The 23,079-nt window shown below is 41.3% G+C and overlaps 1 protein-coding gene across 3 annotated transcripts; it reads right to left on the bottom strand.

The window, feature by feature from the left end:
- Positions 1 to 93: 93 nt before the first annotated feature.
- Positions 94 to 21,420, bottom strand: TPPP3 (tubulin polymerization promoting protein family member 3). Of its 3 annotated transcripts, XM_069740550.1 has the most exons (5): positions 21,354 to 21,420; positions 21,178 to 21,226; positions 10,838 to 11,032; positions 10,326 to 10,479; positions 94 to 5,210 (listed from the first exon to the last, which is right to left on the bottom strand). In XM_069740550.1, exons 3-5 carry the CDS (start codon positions 11,023 to 11,025, stop codon positions 5,022 to 5,024), a joined length of 531 nt encoding a protein of 176 aa, XP_069596651.1. In that variant the 5' UTR covers positions 11,026 to 11,032; positions 21,178 to 21,226; positions 21,354 to 21,420; the 3' UTR covers positions 94 to 5,021. The 3 variants fall into 3 exon arrangements, with proteins under 3 accessions (XP_069596651.1, XP_069596650.1, XP_069596652.1); XM_069740549.1 differs by lacking the exon at positions 21,354 to 21,420 and having other exon boundaries at positions 21,178 to 21,272; XM_069740551.1 differs by lacking the exons at positions 21,178 to 21,226; positions 21,354 to 21,420 and adding an exon at positions 18,702 to 18,761.
- Positions 21,421 to 23,079: the final 1,659 nt, after the last annotated feature.

The raw sequence follows: 23,079 nt of genomic DNA, 5'->3' as shown, positions 1-23,079 counted from the left end.
AGGCTCATAGGCATCCGCTCTTTTTCATCTTGTTGCATTACATTTCTTACTTTACTTATGAGGTCGGAAAACATAAAAAAACACACAAAGCAATGATGTAAAAAAGATATATTTATTGCAGAAAAGGATTTTTTTTCGTACACATATATATATATTTATATAGACAGAAAGACATTTTAATACATTAACCGTTCACTTTCAGAAAGGGGGGTAATAATATACAACCGAAATGTTGCGCTCTCTGCACTGTGAAAGGAGGATGAGATTCGTTAGTGTGAACTGGTAGCAAATAAGTTAAGTCTGAGCAACATCGGATGACATAAGCTGCCTGTAACAGTTGCATTGACCCTTGACTTTGCCTTCTAAATAAATGATTCTGGAATCGGACATAATGAGGCCACGCTCTTGGACTATTATTTCCTCGACTGTAAATGGATGTATTATACATAATGCCTTAAAGGATATTTTTCATGTTGAAAATGGTCTCCGATCTGCAGGATGTTATAAAGCAGTACGAGCTGATCAGATTAATATAGATTTTTGTGGGGAAAAATTCAGTATATTATTCATTGAAACCCCTTGTTTGTATGGATGAGTCCAGTACTAGTGTTTGCCAGTCTTCCCTGTATGACCATTCATGCAGAGATAGCTGTCAGTCACTAGTAGCATAGTACAAGTTATACTGAATAATTTTCAACAAACCTATATATCATGAGCTTTTCCTTCTCTACACCAAGATGTCCAGAGATCGGACTGTGTAGACAATGTGAGCTGTTCCCTTTAAACTGAGGTTTTAGTACCTTAAAATGGTGCTTTTTTAATTTTAACTTTGGTTTAGTATTTTTGTTTGTTAATCCTTGCCAACAGAAGTATCCTATGACTAACAATGATGAGATATTGGCCCACATCTGCACCATAGTGTGACAGCACAATAACTCTGATGGTGTCGCTGCCAGGAGAACATGATGATATCATGCAGATTGGCAGAATATTGCTGTAGTGGAGCACTGCCTTACAATCATAGCTTGCAAGACAAGGTGGACATGTATAGCAGGAACATCTGCTAGAAGAGCTCGTTCACACATCAAAGCTGTTTGGCACGTGTGCGGTCCATTATTTTTTAAGATAGATCACGAACCCATAACAAAGAATGGGCCTTCCCAGAGGAGCATTGCATGGTTTATAAGTCTCCTCACTCTGACATGCCCACCTTGGCTTATCACTCTCCGTAAGGAGAAACGTTACCCCTTACACCACAGTTTCTTCATACGTGAAAGATGAATGCAGCAAGAACTGCAAAAACTGACACACGGGCCAAAAATGGGTCCAGCACACTGAAAAAAAAAATTAGGAAACATTTTTCACGAGATAAAAAACCTGATCTTTGAACTAAAAAACACTCACTGTTTCTTCCTCTAAGGTAGAGACGAGATGGTAAATATACTAATGGAGTCTACGGCGTCGCATGTACTGAACTTTATACATTCTATGCTGTACAGCATGGAGAAATTCCTATATAATAAGGCAAATTACTCGGAATTGGAAGGCAGCAAATGGTATGGACATAAAGTGTTAAATACGTGGTCTGACATTTTTGTTTAGTGCACATTTATACTGGGCGAGGTAATAAAAATGTTAGTGGGATAATGAGACACACGGATATGCTGCATTAGTCACGGTTGCTTTGTGCATTTTTTGCTGTTCTCCATGTTTGGAACCAGTTTCTCGCTCTTCCATCGGTGATGGCATAATCATCTTCTCTTGGTGCCAAAAATGATTTAACAGCTAAGTAATGGCTAAATTGTTTTACATATTTGGGCAATATTTGCGCAATATTTGCGCAGCCAAAAATGTTGCAGTTGAGGGACAGGAAGATGATCTCATATGGACGTTTTGCTGAGCTGGTGCCATTTCACTTCAGTGTCTTAGGTGCAGGATACATCATATCTTTTCAGTATTATTTTATTCATTCTTGCAATGGGGGTGTTTAATGTATTAGTGATGCATAGGGGGCACAAAAAGGACTTAAAGTGGTTTTATGGCTTTGGTTTAATAATTCTTAATTGCTATATAAATGAAAAGATGTGTAACTTTCTAAGATCATTTATGTTTCCATTCTTCACCTTTTTATTATATTAGTTGGCTGTGAGTGATGGTGCCATTGTTTGCATGCATAGGTTAAAATTCCTAAATAATCAGTCTTGTTTCTAGCTGGAAAGTGGTTACGACTGTATAAAAGCAATGCTCTGTGAGCTAAACGCATCAGGTGTGTGGACAAAACAATGCTCTGTGAGCTAAACACATCAGGCGTGTGGACAAGCAATGTCCTGTGAGCTAAACACCTCAGGCATGTGGACTGACAATGCTCTGTGAGCTAACCACATCAGGCGTGTGGATAGACAATGCCCTGTGAGCTAAACACATCAGGCGTGTGGACAGACAATGCTCTGTGAGCTAAACACATCAGGCGTGTGGACAAGCAATGTCCTATGAGCTAAACGCATCAGCCGTGTGGACAGACAATGCTCTGTGAGCTAAACACATCAGGCGTGTGGACAGACAATGCTCTGTGAGCTAAACACATCAGGCATGTGGACAGACAATGCTCTGTGAGCTAAACACATCAGGCGTGTGGATAGACAATGCCCTGTGAGCTAAACACATCAGGCGTGTGGACAAGCAATGTCCTATGAGCTAAACACATCAGCCGTGTCCACAGACAATGCTCTGTGAGCTAAACACATCAGGCGTGTGGACAAACAATGCCCTGTGAGCTAAACACATCAGGCGTGTGGATAGACAATGCCCTGTGAGCTAAACACATCAGGCGTGTGGACAAGCAATGTCCTATGAGCTAAACGCATCAGCCGTGTGGACAGACAATGCTCTGTGAGCTAAACACATTAGGCATGTGGACAGGCAATGCCCTGTGAGCTAAACACATCAGGCGTGTGGACAGACAATGCTCTGTAAGCTAAACACATTAGGCGTGTGGACAGGCAATGCCCTGTGAGCTAAACACATCAGGCGTGTGGACAGACAATGCTCTGTGAGCTAAACACATTAGGCATGTGGACAGGCAATGCCCTGTGAGCTAAACACATCAGGCGTGTGGACAGACAATGCTCTGTGAGCTAAACACATTAGGCGTGTGGACAGGCAATGCCCTGTGAGCTAAACACATCAGGTGTGTGGACACACAATGCCCAGTGAGCTAAACACATAAGAAGTCTAGGCAATGCTCTGTGAGATATACACAGCAATCTCGGCAATGTTCTGTGTATCAGCAGTTCAGGCAATGATTTGTTAGCTAAACACATCAGTAGTCTAGACAATGCTCTGTGAGATATCCACGTTAGCACTGTAGATAGATAATTCTAAAGGCCCCTTCACATTAAGCGACGCTGCAGCGATACCGACAACGATCCGGATCGCTGCAGCGTCGCTGTTTGGTTAGCTAAAAACATTATCTATCTACAAAAATGCTTTTTGAGCTAAATACATCAGGATTTCAGGCAATGCTCTGTGAGAGAAACACCTCACTAGTCTAGAAAATGCTCTGTGAGATGAACATCACTAATCTAGAAAATGCTCTGTGAACTAAGCACTTCAGCAGGCCATAAAATGCTCTTTGACATAACCACATCAGCAGTCCAGACAACGGTCTATGAGCTGAACACATAAGCAGTCCAGGAAATACTCTGTGAGAGAAACACATCAGAAGTCTAGAAAATGCTCTGTGAGCTAAATACACAAGTAGTCTAGGCAATGTTCTGTAAGCTCTATTAATGAGGAGCGCTGTACTGGTTTCTGCACTGTTTCATTCTGAAGTTTGTGCTTTTTAGATCTCAGCTCATTGCCTTGATTGGGTACAACTGCGTCCACTTCTAAGCTGAGAGGGGCTAAGTATGTAGGGGTCTGCAACCTCTGAACGTACACAACGTTAATATTCATGGAATAGGAATTGTCATTAAATATATAAAAAAAATGGTCGAACTTAATATTAAAAAAAAAAAAAACAGCAAACCTCTTCATCATGAATTTAAGACTTTCGTCAAGTTGCAAATTTTTCGAAATTTTTTCTTATGCTATAAGCCTCGTGAATTTTTCCATTTCTATTAGAGGTTGGGAAGGCAGATTTTGTGATAAGAAAAAAAACAATGTAACAGTATGCAATAGATACAAAAAAAAATCCCTGATAACCCTATTAATATATATTTTATCTATCCAACATTTAGACGTTATTCTTTTATTGCTCCTTAATAAATGTACCGCATAACATCTCCTGTTACACGTCTACGGATCCTGCTGTTCTCACCGCCATCTGAGTTCATGGATTTTACGCTGAATGACCATTCACATTTTACACTCGGCGCGTGTCGACCAGAGGTACAACTTGAACCTTTTGGGCCGTGGCACGAAAGCTATAACTGCAGCTACAACAGAGCCCTCATATCCCACCATAGATGAAGATGTCCCACCATACTGGATGAGGTAAGAAGGTGGACCAATATGGACACCGACCTCAACCCAACCAAAGCCCAGTTAATAATATCATATCCATGGCTAATATCACTTGGTCTCATTCCTTTCAGCTTAGGTAAGCCGTTGCCTATAGACCAAACCAACTTTTATAGCCATTATTATAAAGGCACAGAGCACCAGAACTAAGGGATGGGAATAGTATGGAAATACTTGTTTTGTTTCTTCTAGCAGATACTGATGACTATAGGTTAATCTCTAAGAAATGTTAGGAGACACATGCACGGTTACCATCATTAAGACATGCTTACCATCGATATTGTTTGTTACCCTCAAATCTGACTACACATAGCTGAGAATTGGGTTTTGCCATCAATATTCATGACTTATGGTGTTTTTGGCATCAATAATATTATACTGCATTAATCATCCTACATTATCTTCATCACTACCAGAATGACTACCTTACTTCACCAGAAAAAGAGGAGTTAATTAAGTCTATGCAGGAGCTGATGAAAGTTATATACTATTAATGGGGTTTATTTCTTCACTTTAGCATCATAGGTGCCAGCATTTTTGTAGGAGGCTACGTAGCCAGTGTTTTCCACAATGGTCTCTCGGCCACTTTTGCCTTTTCCTTTCCCGGCCTCATCAAAACGCTCCTTGTGGGACCCGGTGTACTTGGTTGTATCTGTTAAACGATCCACGGCTCCGACTGCTGCAGCTTTCTATTGGAAGGAAAGATGTGAGAGAATTATGATGCTTGCCGAAAACAGAAATTGACTAATGTCTTGACGGAGAGTCATTACATGCATTAAGTTGTGATTTCTCCATTTACAATATCAGTCTGAGCAGCTATAGACTTGTGTTTGTATGGTAAAGTAGAAAGTACACAATGATGTTTCATTGAAATGATCAATAAATGATTCAGGTAGTAATGAGACTTTAAAGGGAATCTGTCAGTAGGATCAATTTTCCTAAGCCAAGCATATGGGCATGTAGGCAGGGCCGGTTCTAGACAAAGTGGGTCCCTGGGCAAAAGTTTAATTCAGGTTTTATATAGTACATAAAATGCAGTATAATGCAGCCCTCTCAGACTATAATGCAGCCCCTTCAGTGTGTAATGCAGCCCCGTCAGTGGATAATGTAGCTCCCCTCAGAGTATAATGCAGCCCCCTACACAGTATAATACAGCCCCTCCACAGTATAATGCAGCCCCCTCCAGTGTATAATGCAGCCCCCCACACACACACACAGTATAATTCAGCCCCCCACAGTATAATTCAGCCCTCCCACCAACACACACACAGTAAAGTACAGCCACCCATACACAGTATAATGCACCCCCACGCACACAATATAATGCAGCCCCCTCCACACAGTATAATTCAGCTCCCTCCACACAGTATAATGCAGCCCCCCACACAGTATAATGCAACCCCCACACAGTATAATGCAGCCACCCAAAGACAGTATAATACAGCCCCCTTACTCACAGTATAATGCAGCCCCCACACACAGTATAATGTAGCCACCCACAGACAGAATAATGCAGCATCCACAAACATAGTATAGTGCAGCCTCACAAACACAGTATAGTGCAGCCCCCAAACAGAGTATAATGCAGCCCCCTTCATAGAGTATAATGCAGCCCTTCAGTGTACAATACAGCTCCTTCAATGTAAAATGCAGCTCCCCTCAGAGTATAATGCAGCCCCCACACACACAGTATAATGCTGTCCCACACACAGTATAATGCAGATCCCTCGGTGTATAATTCAGCCCCACACACAGTATAATTCAAACACAAACACACACAGTATAGTGCAGCCACCCACACACAGTATAATGCACCCCCATAAACACAATATAATGCAGCCCCCCTCCATACAGTATAATGCAGCCCCCTCCACATAGTGTAATGCAGCTCTCCACATAGTATAATGCAGCCCCCTCCACATAGCATAATGCAGCCCCATGCACACAGTATAATGCAACCCCCACACACAGTATAATGCAGCCCCCCCACAAAAACTAATGCAGCCCCCCACACAGTATAATACAGCCACCCAAAGACAGTATAATGCAGCCCCCACACAGTATAATAATGCCCTATCCACATTCAGTATAATGCAGCCCCTCCCCACACAGTATAATGCAGCCCAACACAGTATAATACAGCCACCCAAAGACAGTATAATGCAGCCCCATTACTCACAGTATAATGCTGCCCCCACACAGTATAATACAGCCCCCCCCCACATACACAGTATAGTGCCATCCCTCACACACAGAACAGTGCAGCCCCTCACATACAGTATAGTCCAGCCCTCCACATACACAGTATTGTGCAGTCCCCCACGCACACAGTATAATGCAGTCCCCACACACAGTATAGTGCAGCCCAATACACAGTATAGTGTAGCCCACTACAAACATTACAGTGCAGCCCGCCAGATACAGTATAGTGCAGCCCCCACATATACAGTATTGTGCAGTCCACCCACACACAGTATTGCGCAGTCCCCTATGCACAGTATAATGCAACCCCCCACACAGTATAGTGCAGCCATCATGCACAGTATAATACAGACCCCACACACACAGTATAGTGCAGCCCTTCACAGTATAATGAAGCAACCCAACCCACAGAATAATGCAGCCCCCCACAGTATAGCCAAGCCCCTATAATCAGTATAACGCAACCCCCCCACACACACAGTATAGTGCAGTCCACTGCACACAGCATAGTGCAGCCCTCACACACAGTATAATGCAGCACACACACACTATAATTCATACACACACACAAACTCACACAATACTTACCTCTCCTCCTCGGTCCTCTGCTCCTCTGGCTTCTGCAGCTCATCTCATCAGCTCCACTGCGGGCACACGCTGCTGAGTCAGAGGGGGAGTGATGGGAGAGGGAATGTCATCTGATGCTCTCTCCTCCATCACTACTTTCAACTGTATCAGCATGTATGATGCCGACGTTGAATGGGCAATGCAGGGAGGGTGGCGCCAGGCCCCTCTTACTCATGGGCCCCATAGCGGCCATTCACTGGAGGCCCCTGTAGGAGAGAGGGCCCTAGGCAACTGTCTAGTCTGCCTGCCCCTAATGCCGGCCATGCATGTAGATCATAGAAAGTTGAACAAAAGGATACCTTGATAACTGAGTTTCAAAGTTTTATTCCAGAGAAATCCACCTTTTGCTTAATATGTAAATGATCTATTAAGATCTGTAAGAGGGACATAGATTTCCCCGAGAATCTGCCTCCAGAGCTTAATTTAAATAAAGGAGGTGTTATCAGTTTGAGACATGTAGATCAGGAGAGAAGACTGTCAGTTATTATATGTCTCACACTTTTAACATTCATTTATAATAACCTCTGCAGTGAAGTACGGAAATCAGACGGTCAGTCAGTCCATGTCTCACACTGGTAACTCCCCCTTTAGTTTAAAATAGGCTCTGGAGGCAGAATCTCAGGGAGATCTATGTCTGACCAGAAAATTGCAACAGCTCATGAGAAAAAATATGATTTTCTCAGGAATAAAACTTTGGTTTCCAGATATCAATTTATTCAATCTTTTATGACCTGAATGCTCATATGGACAGCTTCTGCGCACTGACTCCCTGGGGGCCTACACGTGGCCTCCTGGAGTCCTGTATTTCCTCCCTGTCCTGTCCGTCCCTGTCTGTCCTTGCAAACAGACTGTCTGCACTATCTGAACTCACTCCGCCTCCAAACTAGGATCTTTATCCAGGGACACTGCCCTAAAACAGGGTTTTCGAGCTCCCCCTCCTGGTCTGGATTTTGAAGGTGTTGTGTGTGTGATAACCTACCAAAGGGAATCCCACTTGTCTCTAGACATAGCACTACCCTCCCCGAGAGGAAGGCAGCACTACTGTGGTACCCGAACTCCTGGGGTGCCACAGCATCACCGTGTATGCTCAACCACCACTTAATTGAAGCCTGTCCGCACTGGAGTCTTACAGGGGCCCATGATTCTCTATTCTAGTGACTGGGGGATGCAGCATTGTGGCCCCCATCACTATGGTGGAAAGACTTCTTTAACCAGTCATTGATTCCAAATATGCCATTCCTCCAAGAACCAATGAAGCCAAGTCACTTGCATTGTTGTTGTAATTTATACTTTATTTACCAGTTTACTTTGTAATTTTTTTTCTACTGAACATGAATATTTTTCTTAATTAAATATGTGTTTATGCATGTAGTGTAGTGTGAATGTATTAATTTACTCACATACCGCTGCTTTCTCCAGTGTTCAGCGTTGTTCTGCTCCTCTTCTCAGTGACGTCACTGATCTTCAGACTTCTCCAGTCCTCCTGATCACACTGTGCTCTGCATGATCCAGAAGTGCCTTTCACGATGTAAGTCTATGGAGCATTAGACCGAGGCTCCATAGATTGACATTGTAAAAGAGACTTCTGGCTCACGCACAGAGCATAGAGTGAGCCGGAGAGTGTGATGAGTGGTGATGTCACTGAGAAGAGGAGCAGAGCAGCACTGGACACCGGAGAAAGCAGCAGTATGTGAGTATATTAATACTCTCACATTATACACCATGCACATATACATACATTTAAAGAAGAAAGTATTCATGGGAGGGCTTCTTTAAAAGGATTGTGTGGGACTTGACAATTGAGGACCTCTCCATAGGATGCTGAATTCTGCTGGTTATCTCCTATTCAAATAAATGGGACATAACCTCCAATGCTCAGTAGCAACCATTAAGGTACCGTCACATTAAGCGACGCTGCAGCGATATAGACAACGATGCCGATCGCTGCAGCGTCGCTGTTTAGTCGTTGTGTGGTCGCTGGGGAGCTGTCACACAGACAGCTCTCCAGCGACCAACAATGCCGAAGTCCCCGGGTAACCAGGAGTCAATGGGACTAGAGTTGAGCGACTATGTTCGGAACCGATCCTGAAACATAAATTTGGCACGAATAGGGTGCAAAAAATGGCACAAATATGGCAAATTCGGATTCGGAGATTGTTTCCGAACATATTCGCTCAACTATAGTAACAATATCTGAATTTCAGTCAAAAAAATCCTCATGTTTAACCCTTTGCATTAACATATACAGTAACAGATTTCAAATCTACAGCACATTGGTTAGTTTTTTTCCTTTGCGAATTTTCACAAAATCTAATCCACAATGTTAGTCTTGTAATATGCAGCAGATTCACATTCTGCGTTTCACTGTATATCCATCCTGTGTGAACATACCCCTGATTTTCCACAAAATGTTGTGTGTCCCCCCTTATGATACTGCATGGATATTTTACTGTTTGAGGTTTCTTTGCAGGAAAATAGCTTAATTCGAATTACTCAATTCTGCTGACTTCTGACATTTTTGGAAGCAAGGTCTTTACATAAAATAGTATAAAATAATCTAATGTAGGAAAAATGGTCTCACTGTATATAAAAGCTCAGCTAAGCTCTTACGGGTATGTCGGGCTACAAGCTGGTTGACTGTTTCCAATGACATGCAGCTAACTTGTAACCGCGAGTGGCTGTAATTCTGGATCAGGGCACATTCAGGACACTCAGCTCGTTTGGCCACATTCACACGTTCAGTAATTGGTCAGTATTTATAATACAAAATTAGGAGTACAGAATCAGAGGAAAAGTAGAAACACGTCATCTCGTCGGCATTTTTTGCCCGCTCTCAGTTTTGGCTTACAAATACTGGTGAACAAACTCACCAAATACTGACCGCGCGACCTTGTAGTCATGATGCCTGTGTATACGGCACACTGTATAATGGTCTTTGGAGCTGAGCTGGTAACACGTTGGGCATATTCACTTACCGTGACTCCGGAGCTTACAGGTTCTTTCCCAGACACAAGTTTGTAGATAGAATCGTAGGCGTCTTCTTTACTCTCTCCTTTAAACCTTTTTGCCGATAATTCCTCTAGTGCCTTCTTAAACTCTTCGTAGTTGATAACCCTTGCTGACTTAGCTCTGCAAGTCAAGAAATAAGGTTACCATGTAGAAGGTGTCACCTTATTGGCTGTGCTTGCTCTACTCAGACTTAATTGTTATAACAAATCCATTAACATGGAGACAGATCCCATTTCTAACAGATTCAAAAGGACCTTGATTAACTTTACACAATTTTATAGAGTTTGTCATAGTCATCGGTTTTGGCTACTGCATATTATGTCACATTTATATTGATTACTGTGCTTGTAAGTCATGAATTTGTTAATTTTTGTTGATTTTTGCTTTGTTACTGCCATATTGTACAGATCCAAATGTAATTTGCATTGAGTTAGGATAATTTTTTTACTAAAATGTATATTTATATTGGCATACATACTTTACTTTGGAGAACACAATGTCCACATCGGTTCCGGTCACGGTTTTTCCATCAATGACTTTGCATTCTTTACAAAGCTTGGCCCAGTTTTTGCCAGTCATTTCTTGACCTGTTGCCTTTGTATCACCATAAATGGCAAACTTTTTAAAGCTTTCTTCTAGAGAAGCGAGGTCAGAATTTTCAGCCATGGTTACCCTAGTAAAAAAAAAAGTATATTATATAATATTTTTTATGAATATGTAATTTAATATAAAATGGAGAAGAGCAGCTATGTAGTGCAGCTTCAGCATGTCTTTCCTGGCTCCTGCTTAAGATAGATTTCTTTCTGTCAGTTTTCACAAGCAGGTGGCAGAAAGATCAGTTAAGCAGCATTTCATAGAAATACACTGAGACTCTTCTTTAGACAGCAGTGTGAGTCGGGGGTAATAAATGTGCAGCCAATGAGTGTATGAACTTGTCTATTATGCCATGGCTCTCTTATATAAGGTAAAGATGATATCTGCAGTCACCTGGGAGGACATACAGAGAAACAAGAATACTCTTCTGCAAAGAAGAGTATATAATGGACCAGTAGACAGATAAGATCACACGAAACGGCTATACATTATGAAAATGTTCAATATATGGTTGTAACTGAACAAATTACATTGAAACTTATTGCAGGATAGTTTGTGTTATTGTGCAGGACATAAATGCTAGAGTGCTACGTTAAAAAACATATAATAAAACTACGAATGCATAAAATAAAAACTATAGAATTGCTAATGCCTTGTATAGAACGCCCTACTTGTACTTGTGCTTTGCAGCATGTGTCGCGGGCATTACTTGCCCTCTTGATGTCCTTTGTTCTATTGACATTATTACTCCCAGGTTTGAACAGAGGCCAACACTATGGTGTCATGCAGCACAGGGAAGAATATTCACTTTCAATGTCAGCAGTTTTGTTTTGCTGTGTATTTAGTAGCAACAAGTAGTTGCTATTTGGCATCCGACAGAAAGTTTACGACTTGCTATTTGTCCTTACACCTTGTTGCTATGTAGCGTCTTTATGTATTAATTCATGTTAGGAAATGTTCCTCCCGTGTGCTAATACCGCACTTCTTGTTTGTCCTGTGTTGGCTTCACTCCGGACGCGCTCGGATTGGACTTTGAAACTGAAATTTTAATTTGGAACTAAGAAAGTGTTTTTTCAGGAGCCGGGATTACATCACCGAACAGACTCCTTTAATTCAGAATAATTCAATTGCCTAATAATACAAACCAATGGGACCAAAATTAAGGAATCCCTACTGCCTAATATGATATACTGTCCCTTAATTAACCCTATCCGCAACCGTGGATCCACAAAAAAAAAAGTTACGGAGACAAGTCCATGGCATTCTCAATCAGCGTCATGGATCAAAATCACCTGTACAAGTCTATGGGTCCGAGAAAATCCCAGATAGCACAGGGATGGCGTCAGTCCATGATTAAAATTGTCGTGAATGACAATTTTTTTTTCTACATGAAAATCACTGATGATTATAACATGGACCAGACACTCATGAAACGCGAATACAAAACACTGATGATACTGCAGATCTAGCAGTTCTCTGAATGCTGAGCTCTGTATAGCCCCGCCCACATCACTGATTGGTAGCTTTTTGTGTACACTGTGGATAGGCTGAAAGCTGCCAATCAATGGCGGAGGAGTGGTTACACAGTGCTCATCAATATGAAGGACTACTTGGCAACAGGTCTACTAGTCCTCTAGTGATAATCTCCTGATGATAAAACTGTGATTTTAACTCGAGAAGCTTCTATAGAGAATCCCCACTTCCCTACGGTCATGGATCTGTCTTAGAGTTGGTGCTTCCCTCCATTTGACAGTTTTAGAAAGCTGTTAAGTATCAGCATAAAATTGATCTCTCAGATGGCTTTATTGGAAATAGAGTTATCAAACTGTGACAATTCCTCTAATCGGTGGAAATTCAGATTATGAATGGGTACCTAGGGCAGCTTTTTCAATTAAATGTATAATTGCCAACTGTCGCTAAGTCTGGTCAATAAATGTATTTTATATCCAGATTTAACAATTCATTTTGAAAAGGGTCTACAGACCTTCATAGTTCATGACAAATAAGTCGGGGGTCTCCAGCCTGTGTCTCTCCACCTTTCAGGAGATTCTTTGAATCCAATATTCTATATTATACGGAAGTAAGATGTGAGGCATCAGTGTAGATTAGGGATTAGACCATCACTTATTTATACTGTTACCTTCTATATCACATGGACAGGTCATTGTATAATCTACATCACCGTTGATAGCCATCAGCTACTTGATTGGTTTCTGCCTAATAAAACATCATAGTTGACTTTAATATTCAAGCGCTATCGATATATGTTTATGAGGTGCCTATTCTATAGAAGAAATGAATGTAATTCTTTTAAAGGGGTTGTCCGAAAGCGTTTATATCCAATATCTGATCAGTAATGGTGCGACACCCAGCACCCCGGCCGATCAGCTGTTCTCAGTGCTGGCTGATTGTGCTCAGTTGTGCAGCTCCGTCAACTATATAGTGGCCACACCTGGTACTGCACATCCGCCCCTATTCAAATCAATGGGTGGCGGTTGTGCAGTACCCATCCGCGGCCACTATGCAGTTGACAGAGCTGTGTATTTATTACACTCAGAAACTGAGCCAAACCAGCCGGCACTGAGAACAACTGATCTGCAGGGGTGATGGGTATCGTACCCTCACCGATCAGATATTGATGACCTATCCTAAAGATACAGCAGCAATATAAAAGTCCCTGACATCCCCTTTAAACATGCCTGATATCTAAGATCTTCCATACCCCGGCGCACCCCATGGCAGCGCTTCCACGGCAGGCGCAGAAGCTTGATCATAGTACACATGCGCCAACAACGCTCAGATCCTCCTCGAGCACATCTGCCTCTCAACATACACAACGTCACTTATGAAGTCCCATAGATTGCTCAGGCAAAAATCGAGTGATAAGAAAAAAAATTTCGGCACATCACAGGGAGTCGGAAAAATAAAAACGCAGGTTTTCGCAAGGTTTAGCTCAATTTTCCTTCAATGGGGATATACTCGTAACACAATAAAGTAGATATTATTAATAGAAATTATATATATTTTTAATAATAGATATAAGAATAGATACTATGAATATATGTTAGAAAATAAGTATTAGCCCCTTTACCTAATACAGTGTCATTGCATACGCCGCACATGCAAACATTCTGGCATCGCGGTACAAGCCAGGGCACAATACTGTTTACTCAGTCCTTTCCAATCCGGCAAACAGTTTTATCACTAGACATATAGGCAGAATGGTCTTACGAATGAGGCAAATATTTGTTTAGGATAGCAAATGGTTTTAAAGTATCCCTATCTACTTGTACGTCAATTACCTTTTACACGTGTCTCTTGTCAATGAGATCATTTCATGCTTAGACAGACTCGACTCATAACTTGTTTATAGGCGCAATTATATCCTAATGATCCTCTCTAGTCTACGCTGGCTTCTAGTAAAATAAAGCCACATTTTGTAATAGCGCCTAACTCTTAAGTAATGATTGGTGAAGTTTCCATCTCACATACGAAAGGAAAGATGTCTAGGCAGCATGAATCAGAAACAAGCTCCATCATTTCCAAACATGTTTGTTTCTTCCATAGTATGAATGTTTCTGTGGTCCCTGTGGTGAGTATTAATCTCCTACTACCATGAATAGTCCTATTACTCACCTTCCACCATGACTACGCCTCCTAGTCACCTTCCAGCATAACTAATCCAAGTAGTCACCTCCCACCATGATTAGTCCTCGTAGTCTCCTACCACCATGAGTAGTCTTCGTAGTCTCCTACCACCATGAGTAGTCTTCCTAGTCACTTACCACCATGACTAGTCCTCTAACTCACCTTCCACTGTCACTAGTCCTTCTAGTCTCCTATCACCATGACAAGTCCTCCTGCTCACTTACCACCATGAGTAGACCTTTTGGTCACCTACCACCATAGCTTGTCCTCTTAGTCACCTATCACCATTACTAGTCATCTTAGTGACCTATCACCATGACTAGTCCTCCTAGACACATATCACCATGACTAGTCCTCCGAGACACCTATCACCTTGACTAGTCACCTTAGTTACCTACCACCATGACTAGTCCTACTTGTCACCTACCATCATGACTAATTATCTTCGTTGCCTACCACCATGAGTAGCAGTACATCTAAGGAAACATTTCTCCGTAAAAACAACCTGTTATGATAAACTCAGAAATAACAACTCCTTTGGAGCACATTGACTTGCTCTCTGGCACCACTTATGGAGGACACCTAATCGATGGCCTGACTGATAACGCACTAGTCCTGTGACAGATCTTCTTTACATGCATATTACATTCAGTATGTAAAATGTATTGGTGGTGCCCACATTCTTCTAATCTTTTTTTTTTACCCCAGCCCCATCCTATAGTTGGGGGAATGTATTTTTTGGTCTATGAGATGAATTCCCTACACTATTCACTTCCCCTACTAACAGCTACAGTGACAAACAGCTGCAGCCAATGAAGCAAGTATTTGATTCCCTTGTGGTATTCTAGTCCCCCTTATGATACACCGAAACACTTGTCATAAGTGTGAAAATGTTTTCATAGAAGTAGTGGATCAGTTACTACTCACTGGTATCACATGCGGATCATCGTATCCTGCATAATAAATCCGTGCTGTGAGGTGATACTCTATTTTACACCAGCAATTAAACTGAAAGTCTATACCCCAGCGCAGGGCTGACTTTGTCGTTTCTCTTGATGCGGGTGAAGTGGGAGCATTGTGATTTCTCTCATACTGCTTGGACACCTTGAGTGGTGGAATTACAGACTGGAACATTAGTATAGATTATTGGGCATCCTAGCTGTAAATCTTGGTTTTGGCTCTGATTGACAAGGAAGTGCTGACTTTGAGAATACTACGCTATGACCCCAACAGGGTTGCCCAAAAAGGGCTTTCAAAGAACATGACACCAGCAATTCCCATCACTTTACTAGTAAGAAACGGAACATTCAGGTTGTATCGGTAGGAAATGCCCAAAGACTGAAACTTACGCGATATATGACTTCCCCTTTGTTGGTTTTCATCACTGACCACGAGCATCAAACCCAGAAAGCATTCCCAAACCCCATTGCTCGGGTGAGCCTACAGACTCATTGACGCAGAGATTTTCACAATGGCACATGATATTTTGAGTGGTTATTCACATGTTAATTATTTTTCCTGATTAGTGATGCGCGAGTATACTCGTTGCTTGGGTTGTCTCCGAGTATTTGTGACTACTCGGAGATTTAGTTTTTGTTGAAGCAGCTGCATGATTTACGGCTGTTAGTCAGCCTGAGTACATGTGGGAGTTGCCTGGTTGCTAGGGAATCCCCACATGTATTCAAGCTGTGTAGCAGCTGTAAATCATTCAGCTGAGGTGACTAAAACTAAATCTCCGAGCACTTACAAATATTTGGAGACTATCCGAGTGTGCTCGGGAAAACCTGAGCAACGAGTATATTCACTCATCACTATTCCTGATCAATTTAAATTTGAAGGCATGATCAACTTTAGGCCACGTTCACATGTTCAGTATTTGGTCAGTTTTTACCTCAGTATTTGTAAGGCAAAGCAAGGAGTGGGTGATAAATACAGAAGTGGTGATGTGTTTCTATTATACTTTTCCTCTGGTTGTTCCTCTCCTGATTTTGGCTTACAAATACTGAGGTAAAATACTGACCAAATACCGATCGTGTGAACATAGTCTTAGTTTGATATGCTCGCCAAAATTGCCCAATCAAGTGCATGGATCAGTGATGCAAATCTGACAGCACGGGGATGCAGTCTGAGGTGCAACGGTGCACTGTCCGATTTTCACTGTTTGCTAGGAGAAGCCTGACAAAGCTCAATCATTGCACATACAGTAAAACTAGACACATGGATCAAAAACTGATGAAAAAATCACTCCAGCACACCTGAGTGAAAAATTCATTCATTTTTGAGCAAACAAGAAAAAAAAATTAACGACAATGCATGGACTGCCCAGCGGCTCTCCAGAACTGAGCGTGACAGCTGCATAGAAAGGTATGAAGCTGTCACGTTCGGGTGGGGAGAGCTGCTGGCCAGTCCGTGCGCTATGGTCCAATTTATATGGGCATCTGACTTTGCCGTCACAATGTGAAGGCACATGACGTGCCATCTTTGTGCTGTCTGTGATTTTCACAGACCCATAGACTCGATTGCCAAGATTTTAAATTTTTTGCTTGCACACGGTACACAAAAATACACAGACATGTGAACTGCACCATAGACTATGATTTGTACGTTTTCTACCCATGAAAAACGGACATCTGAATGAGGCCTTACAGTTATGAAAATGTCTACCACCACCCTGTAACACACTTATCACCTATCTTGTGTCCTGATGTCCTGTATGGTCGATAACAAGCGCGTTATTCCTTGTGTCGGACTCAGGTGGAGAACAAGAGGCCTTCTACAACGGATACATGGGGATGCGGCCTAACCAGTGTATACTATGAGATGGCAATTTTACGCTTTTTCCCACAAGCCGAATACGTGTAATCACTCTTGGTAGCACAGGAGGTGTGAACAGAGCTGTATATCGAATGACACCATATAGTATGTACGGTAATTGCCATGTAATTGTAAGTTCTCCGATCTATGGACATTTCTCAGACATGTAAGCAGTTAACCCAGCATTCTGCTTAATTGGTTCATGTTTTTCGCTCCAGATTCACCACCCTTCTCTGTATCCCTGTGGGCCCTGCAGGCAGATCATGTCACTGCTATTTCTCATCCCGCAGATCACCATGACAACAGTCTGTAATGGTGTAAGCAGAGCGTAACAGGGAAAGCACCGGGTGGGAGGCCGAGGGCTCGTTCCCACAGCGATTGGATCAAAATTGTGTCATTCCCTCTATGTTCCTATTAAGAGTCATTAATTCATCTAAGTACATGGCTATCATGGGGTCAGCAAGTCTCCTCATAAGGCCTAAAATCCCCATCGAGTGCTACTCCATGAGTACGAGGGTCTCTAGGGACGGCGACACCAGATGTTCTTGTATAACATCGAAATTCCCTGCTGACTACTGTGGTTTCTCTACGCTGAGACCCTCACAGTTGTTTTTTTTTTATACCACTATGGATGTTTTATTTGATTCCCATTAGTTTAGTTCAGGGTGTGGTCGGACACGGACAGAATTACATCACAACATCATAGACGTGATATAATCATATCACTCATGTCTGATGCATTAACTGTATGTTAGCTTTTTCGGTTTCCATTCCCCGTAGGGAGGTGTTTACTGTCTACATAGAGTAAAGTGATGTAACCGCCCGTGTTATTCCGTCCTGGCCTTCCTAATGTCATTTCTTTACCTGAGATGCTGGGACTAATTTTAAAGAGAGAGAAAATCAAAGATGGGGAGAAAGGGTCAAGTTATTTTCAAAAGATTTTTGCTGTAGAAACTCTCCAAAAACTACAAAAACAGGAGTTTTGAGAAGAAAGTTGGGATGTTTTCACACACATATTTCTGATGAGTTTTTGGAGCAGAAACTGTTCAAAAACTTGGTGTTTTCGCGCCAAAAATTCAATAAAGACTCAACATGAAACCAGCCTCAGAAAGTTTTTGCTCCAAAAAGTCCTGAAAAAACTCAGTCAGAACATGCCCTTAATCAAGACTTTTGGCATGTGAATACGAATTTTTTCAGACTGGTCTGCTCCGTAGACCACATGAAAAAGCACCAACTAAAAACTCAAAAAGTATGAACATATGCATTTTCATGTAAAAAAGACTTACCGTTCATATGTTCAGGCTTTTGAGTGTTAGGTTTCCAAAAATGCCAAGTGGATAAAGGAAGTGAGTACTTCTCAAAATATGTCAATGGGAAGGCTAAAAAGATGGGAAGGCTGAAAAGATGGGAAGGCTGAAAAGATGGGAAGGCATCTCCTTGCATGTCTTGCCAGTGTTAGTACTAGAAAAACTGCTTGCGATTGCTTCATTGTTGAATGCGTTAAATAAAACAAACGTCTGGAAAATGACGGTAGAACTAACATTCCAAAAACACAAAAATTACTCAAAAACGTTGAAAAAGCTCCCAGGAAACGAGAAAATATGTTGAAAAAGATGTGTCAAGAAAAATACCAAAACACTGGTGTTTCCTAAATGGTTTTCCAGTTCAAAAATTCAAGGAGGGAGTAGGGGGGTGGTAGGTTTGCCTCATGTACACATACCCTGGTGGTGATGAATTTGTCCTAGTTTATACAATTGTTGGCGGATGTTCTGCTTGTAGGAGGGGATACAATCTGAATCTTCTCGTATAGTCTATCTTTTCTATTCTCTAGGTTCTCCGTACACTGATATTCAGGAATTCAGGACTTTGTAATGTATTGTACCTTTACATGGCAAGACGGAATTCAAGAGAACAAGTGTCTGATTACATTTAGGATGTGATTTTTGGTTATGCAGAATTATGCTGTCCCTTTGGAAGTGAAATGAAGCCTCGGAATTCCTCATCCAGATGCTATGCTACCTGCTGTCATACATGGTGGCCGTCATAACGGAGCTGGTAACACACTTCTGCTGACACAGGAATGTCGATGGGACTAAGATCAGAGTTGCTCCATCAGATCTATGTCTATCTATCTATCTATCTATCTATCTATCTATCTATCTATATATCTATCACATATCTATTTATCACATATCTATCTATCTATCTATCTATCTATCTATCTATCTATCACATATCTATTTATCACATATCTATCTATCTATCTATCACATATCTATTATCTATCTATCTATATATCTATTTTATCTATCTATTCTATCTATCTATTCTATCTATTATCTATCTAATATCTATCTATTTATCTATCTATCTATTATCATCTATTATCTATCATCTATCATCTATCTATCTATCGATACATCTATGTATTATCTATCTATCTATCTATCTATCTATTGATACATCTATGTATTATCTATCTATTCTATCTATCTATAGATACATCTATCTATTATCTATCTATCTATCTATCTATCTATCTATCTATCTATTATCTATCTATCTATCTATTATCTATCTATTCTATCTATAGATAGTAGATACATCTATCTATCTATCTATCTATCTATTATCTATCTATCTATCTATTATCTATCTATTCTATCTATCTATAGATAGTAGATACATCTATCTATCTATCTATTATCTATCTATCTATCTATCTATTATCTATCTATTCTATCTATCTATAGATAGTAGATACATCTATCTATCTATCTATCTATAGATACATCTATGTATTATCTATCTATTCTATCTTTCTATAGATACATCTATCTATCTATTATCTATCTATCTATCTATCTATCTATCTATCTATCTATCTATCTATCTATTATCTATCTATCTATAGATACATCTATCTATTATCTATCTATCTATAGATACATCTATCTATCTATCTATTATCTATCTATCTATATATTATCTATCTATCTATTATCTATCTATCTATTCTATCTATCATCTATCTATCTATTATCTATCTATCTATCTATCTATCTATCTATCTATCTATCTATCTATCTTTCTCACCAGAGTTGCTCCATCAGATCTATGTATTTCTATCTATATAACAGAATAAATATTGTGTGTTTCCGCATGCAGAACATAAGACGAACCCCTGGATACAGCGTCTACGTCTTACTGTTTGCATATCACGCTAAGTTTAAACAACTCATCACCAGCCTTTATCCGTAATAAACCCACAGGTATCAGCATCAATCATAGCTGCAATCCCAGCCCTGCAGCATCCGTACGGACGGGTGACCGCACTGATACCCTGATGACGGCACATAACATCATCCACTTTCCCATTTACCGGAACGCCACAGAAATCGCAGTAATTCTGTAAAATGACACAAATGGTAACAAACCCTACACGCTAATTAGCAAGCAGCCATGGCTTCCCGCACAGATGTAGCGCACGGTAGCTCGGAGCGACAATGGTTATCAGACCCCGTGCACAAAAACCGAGAATGGAAAAGAGGTTTATTCCATTGGGGATGCATTTAGATTTTGCATTTTTTGTTCTTTTCCAATGCACCTGCAGGCAATGGTCAAAAAGAGGAAAATGGATTTATGTTTAGGGTGAGTGAGTGGAAAAGAGGAAAATGATTTTTTTTTTTTTTATTATGGAAGGACGGTGATAGTGTGCAGCTATGTGCAGAGAGAGTGTGACAGGCAGAATCCTGCTCTTACCTCCTGTTCCCTGTGTTCTGCTATGGACGCCTCCTCTCCCCGCCTGGCCCTGTAGAATGAAATGCAGCTTTAAAGACTGTAGGGCTATTATCTGCTGTTTATTCCTGTATCCATAGAGACATCCTGTAAAACATCAAGGGAGTGTAATATAAATATAAGTGACCAAGGTCATTTACAGGCGGAAGAGATGTGCCCTCCTTGCTGGGAGCAGGCAAGATTTCACTTGGTGGAGATCTTCAGTGCAAGTCACTGGATGGGGGTCCGGTGCCAGAGGGTGTGTCGGAGCGGCACGAAGACACAGGGTCTGGGGTGTTCATTCATCACCGGGCTACTACAAACAGCTGGCTGCTATTGATAAGTTATAGAATAATTGTACATTAATAATAAAATAATAATAATTAATAACTTAATAACTTAATTATTGCCCTATTTTTGTAGCATTTTCAGGAGTGCGTTTCGAATAGAAAGAACGCGCAAAAAACGCATGTGCAATACTTATTTAATCAGAGTTTTTTTGGGGGGGGATTTGCATTGTAGAAGCTTTGCATCTAATGTCTGAAAAAAAAGGGCCAAAAATCTTAGATAAAAAAACGCAACGGGTCTTATCCAAGTAAGTGAGGGTACAAAATGATTGATGTGGTAGTATATGACACAATGACTAATAATTACATCTACTATATAATTGTCTAAGGGTCACTTCCATCTTTCCGTCCTTCTGTCTGTCTGTCTTTCTGTCTGTCACGGATATTCATTGGTCGCGGCCTCTGTCTGTCATGGAAGCCAAGTCGCTGATTGGTCGTGGCAAAACAGCCACGACCAATCAGCGACGGGCACAGTCCGGAAGAAAATGGCCGCTCCTTCCTCCCCGCAGTCACTGCCCAGCGCCCGCATACTCCCTTCCCGTCACCGCTCACATAGGGTTAATGCCGGCGGGTAACTCACTCCGTTACCGCCGCTATTAACCCTGTGTGACCAAGTTTTTACTATTGATGTTGCCTATGCAGCGTCAATATTAAAAACATCTAATGTTAAAAATAATTTAAAAAAAATAAAAAATCATTATATACTCACCTTCCGCCGCCTTTCCCGCTCCTCGCGACGCTCCAGTGACCGCTCCATGCAACCAGCAGGTTCTGGTGGCAATGATGGTATGCGACAAGGACGTGCCATGACTTCACGGTCATGTGACCGTGACGTCATCACACCCTGGGACTGGAAGCTGCCGTGCAGTGACAGAACTACAAGGGGCCCTCAGATCGGAAGGTGAGTATGTTTATTTTTTATTTTTTAACCTGTGACATACGGGGCTGGGCAATATACTACGTGGCTGAGCAATATACTATGTGGTTCTGTGCTGTATACTATCTAACTGAGCAATATACTACGTGGCTCTGTGCTGTATACTACATCGCTGTGCAATATACTACGTGGCTACGTAATATACTATGTGACTGGGCAATATACTACGTGAGCTGTGCAATATACTATGTAGCTGTGCAATATACTACGTGGCTGGGCAATATACTATGTGACTGGGCAATATACTACGTGGGCTGTGCAATATACTACATAGCTGGGCAATATACTATGTGGCTGGGCAATATACTACGTGAGCTGTGCAATATACTACGTGACTGGGCAATATACTACGTGGCTGGGCAATATACTATGTGACTGGGCAATATACTACGTGGGCTGTGCAATATACTACATAGCTGGGCAATATACTATGTGGCTGGGCAATATACTATGTGGCTGGGCAATATACTACGTGGGCTGTGCAATATACTACGTGGACATGCATATTCTAGAATATCCGATGCGTTAGAATCGGGCCACCATCTAGTAGTTACATAATTACATATAGTTATGGGGAGATACCAGCTACTGCAGCATCCACCA

Source organism: Ranitomeya imitator, chromosome 9 (genome assembly GCF_032444005.1).
Source record: "Ranitomeya imitator isolate aRanImi1 chromosome 9, aRanImi1.pri, whole genome shotgun sequence".
In the NCBI taxonomy this organism is placed as follows: domain Eukaryota; kingdom Metazoa; phylum Chordata; class Amphibia; order Anura; family Dendrobatidae; genus Ranitomeya; species Ranitomeya imitator.
Note: the sequence above shows the minus strand (reverse complement) of the source record. Positions and strands in the feature narration are given on the sequence as shown.

Excerpts from the sequence above, each read along its gene's own strand:
- TPPP3 (XM_069740550.1), bottom strand. The coding sequence starts at position 11,025 with ATGGCTGAAAATTCTGACCTCGCTTCTCTAGAAGAAAGCTTTAAAAAG. Across the intron at positions 10,480-10,837 it reads ATTGTGTTCTCCAAAGTAAA|AGCTAAGTCAGCAAGGGTTA; the intron begins GTATGTATGCCA and ends CTTGACTTGCAG. Across the intron at positions 5,211-10,325 it reads CTGTAAGCTCCGGAGTCACG|AAAGCTGCAGCAGTCGGAGC; the intron begins GTAAGTGAATAT and ends TCCTTCCAATAG.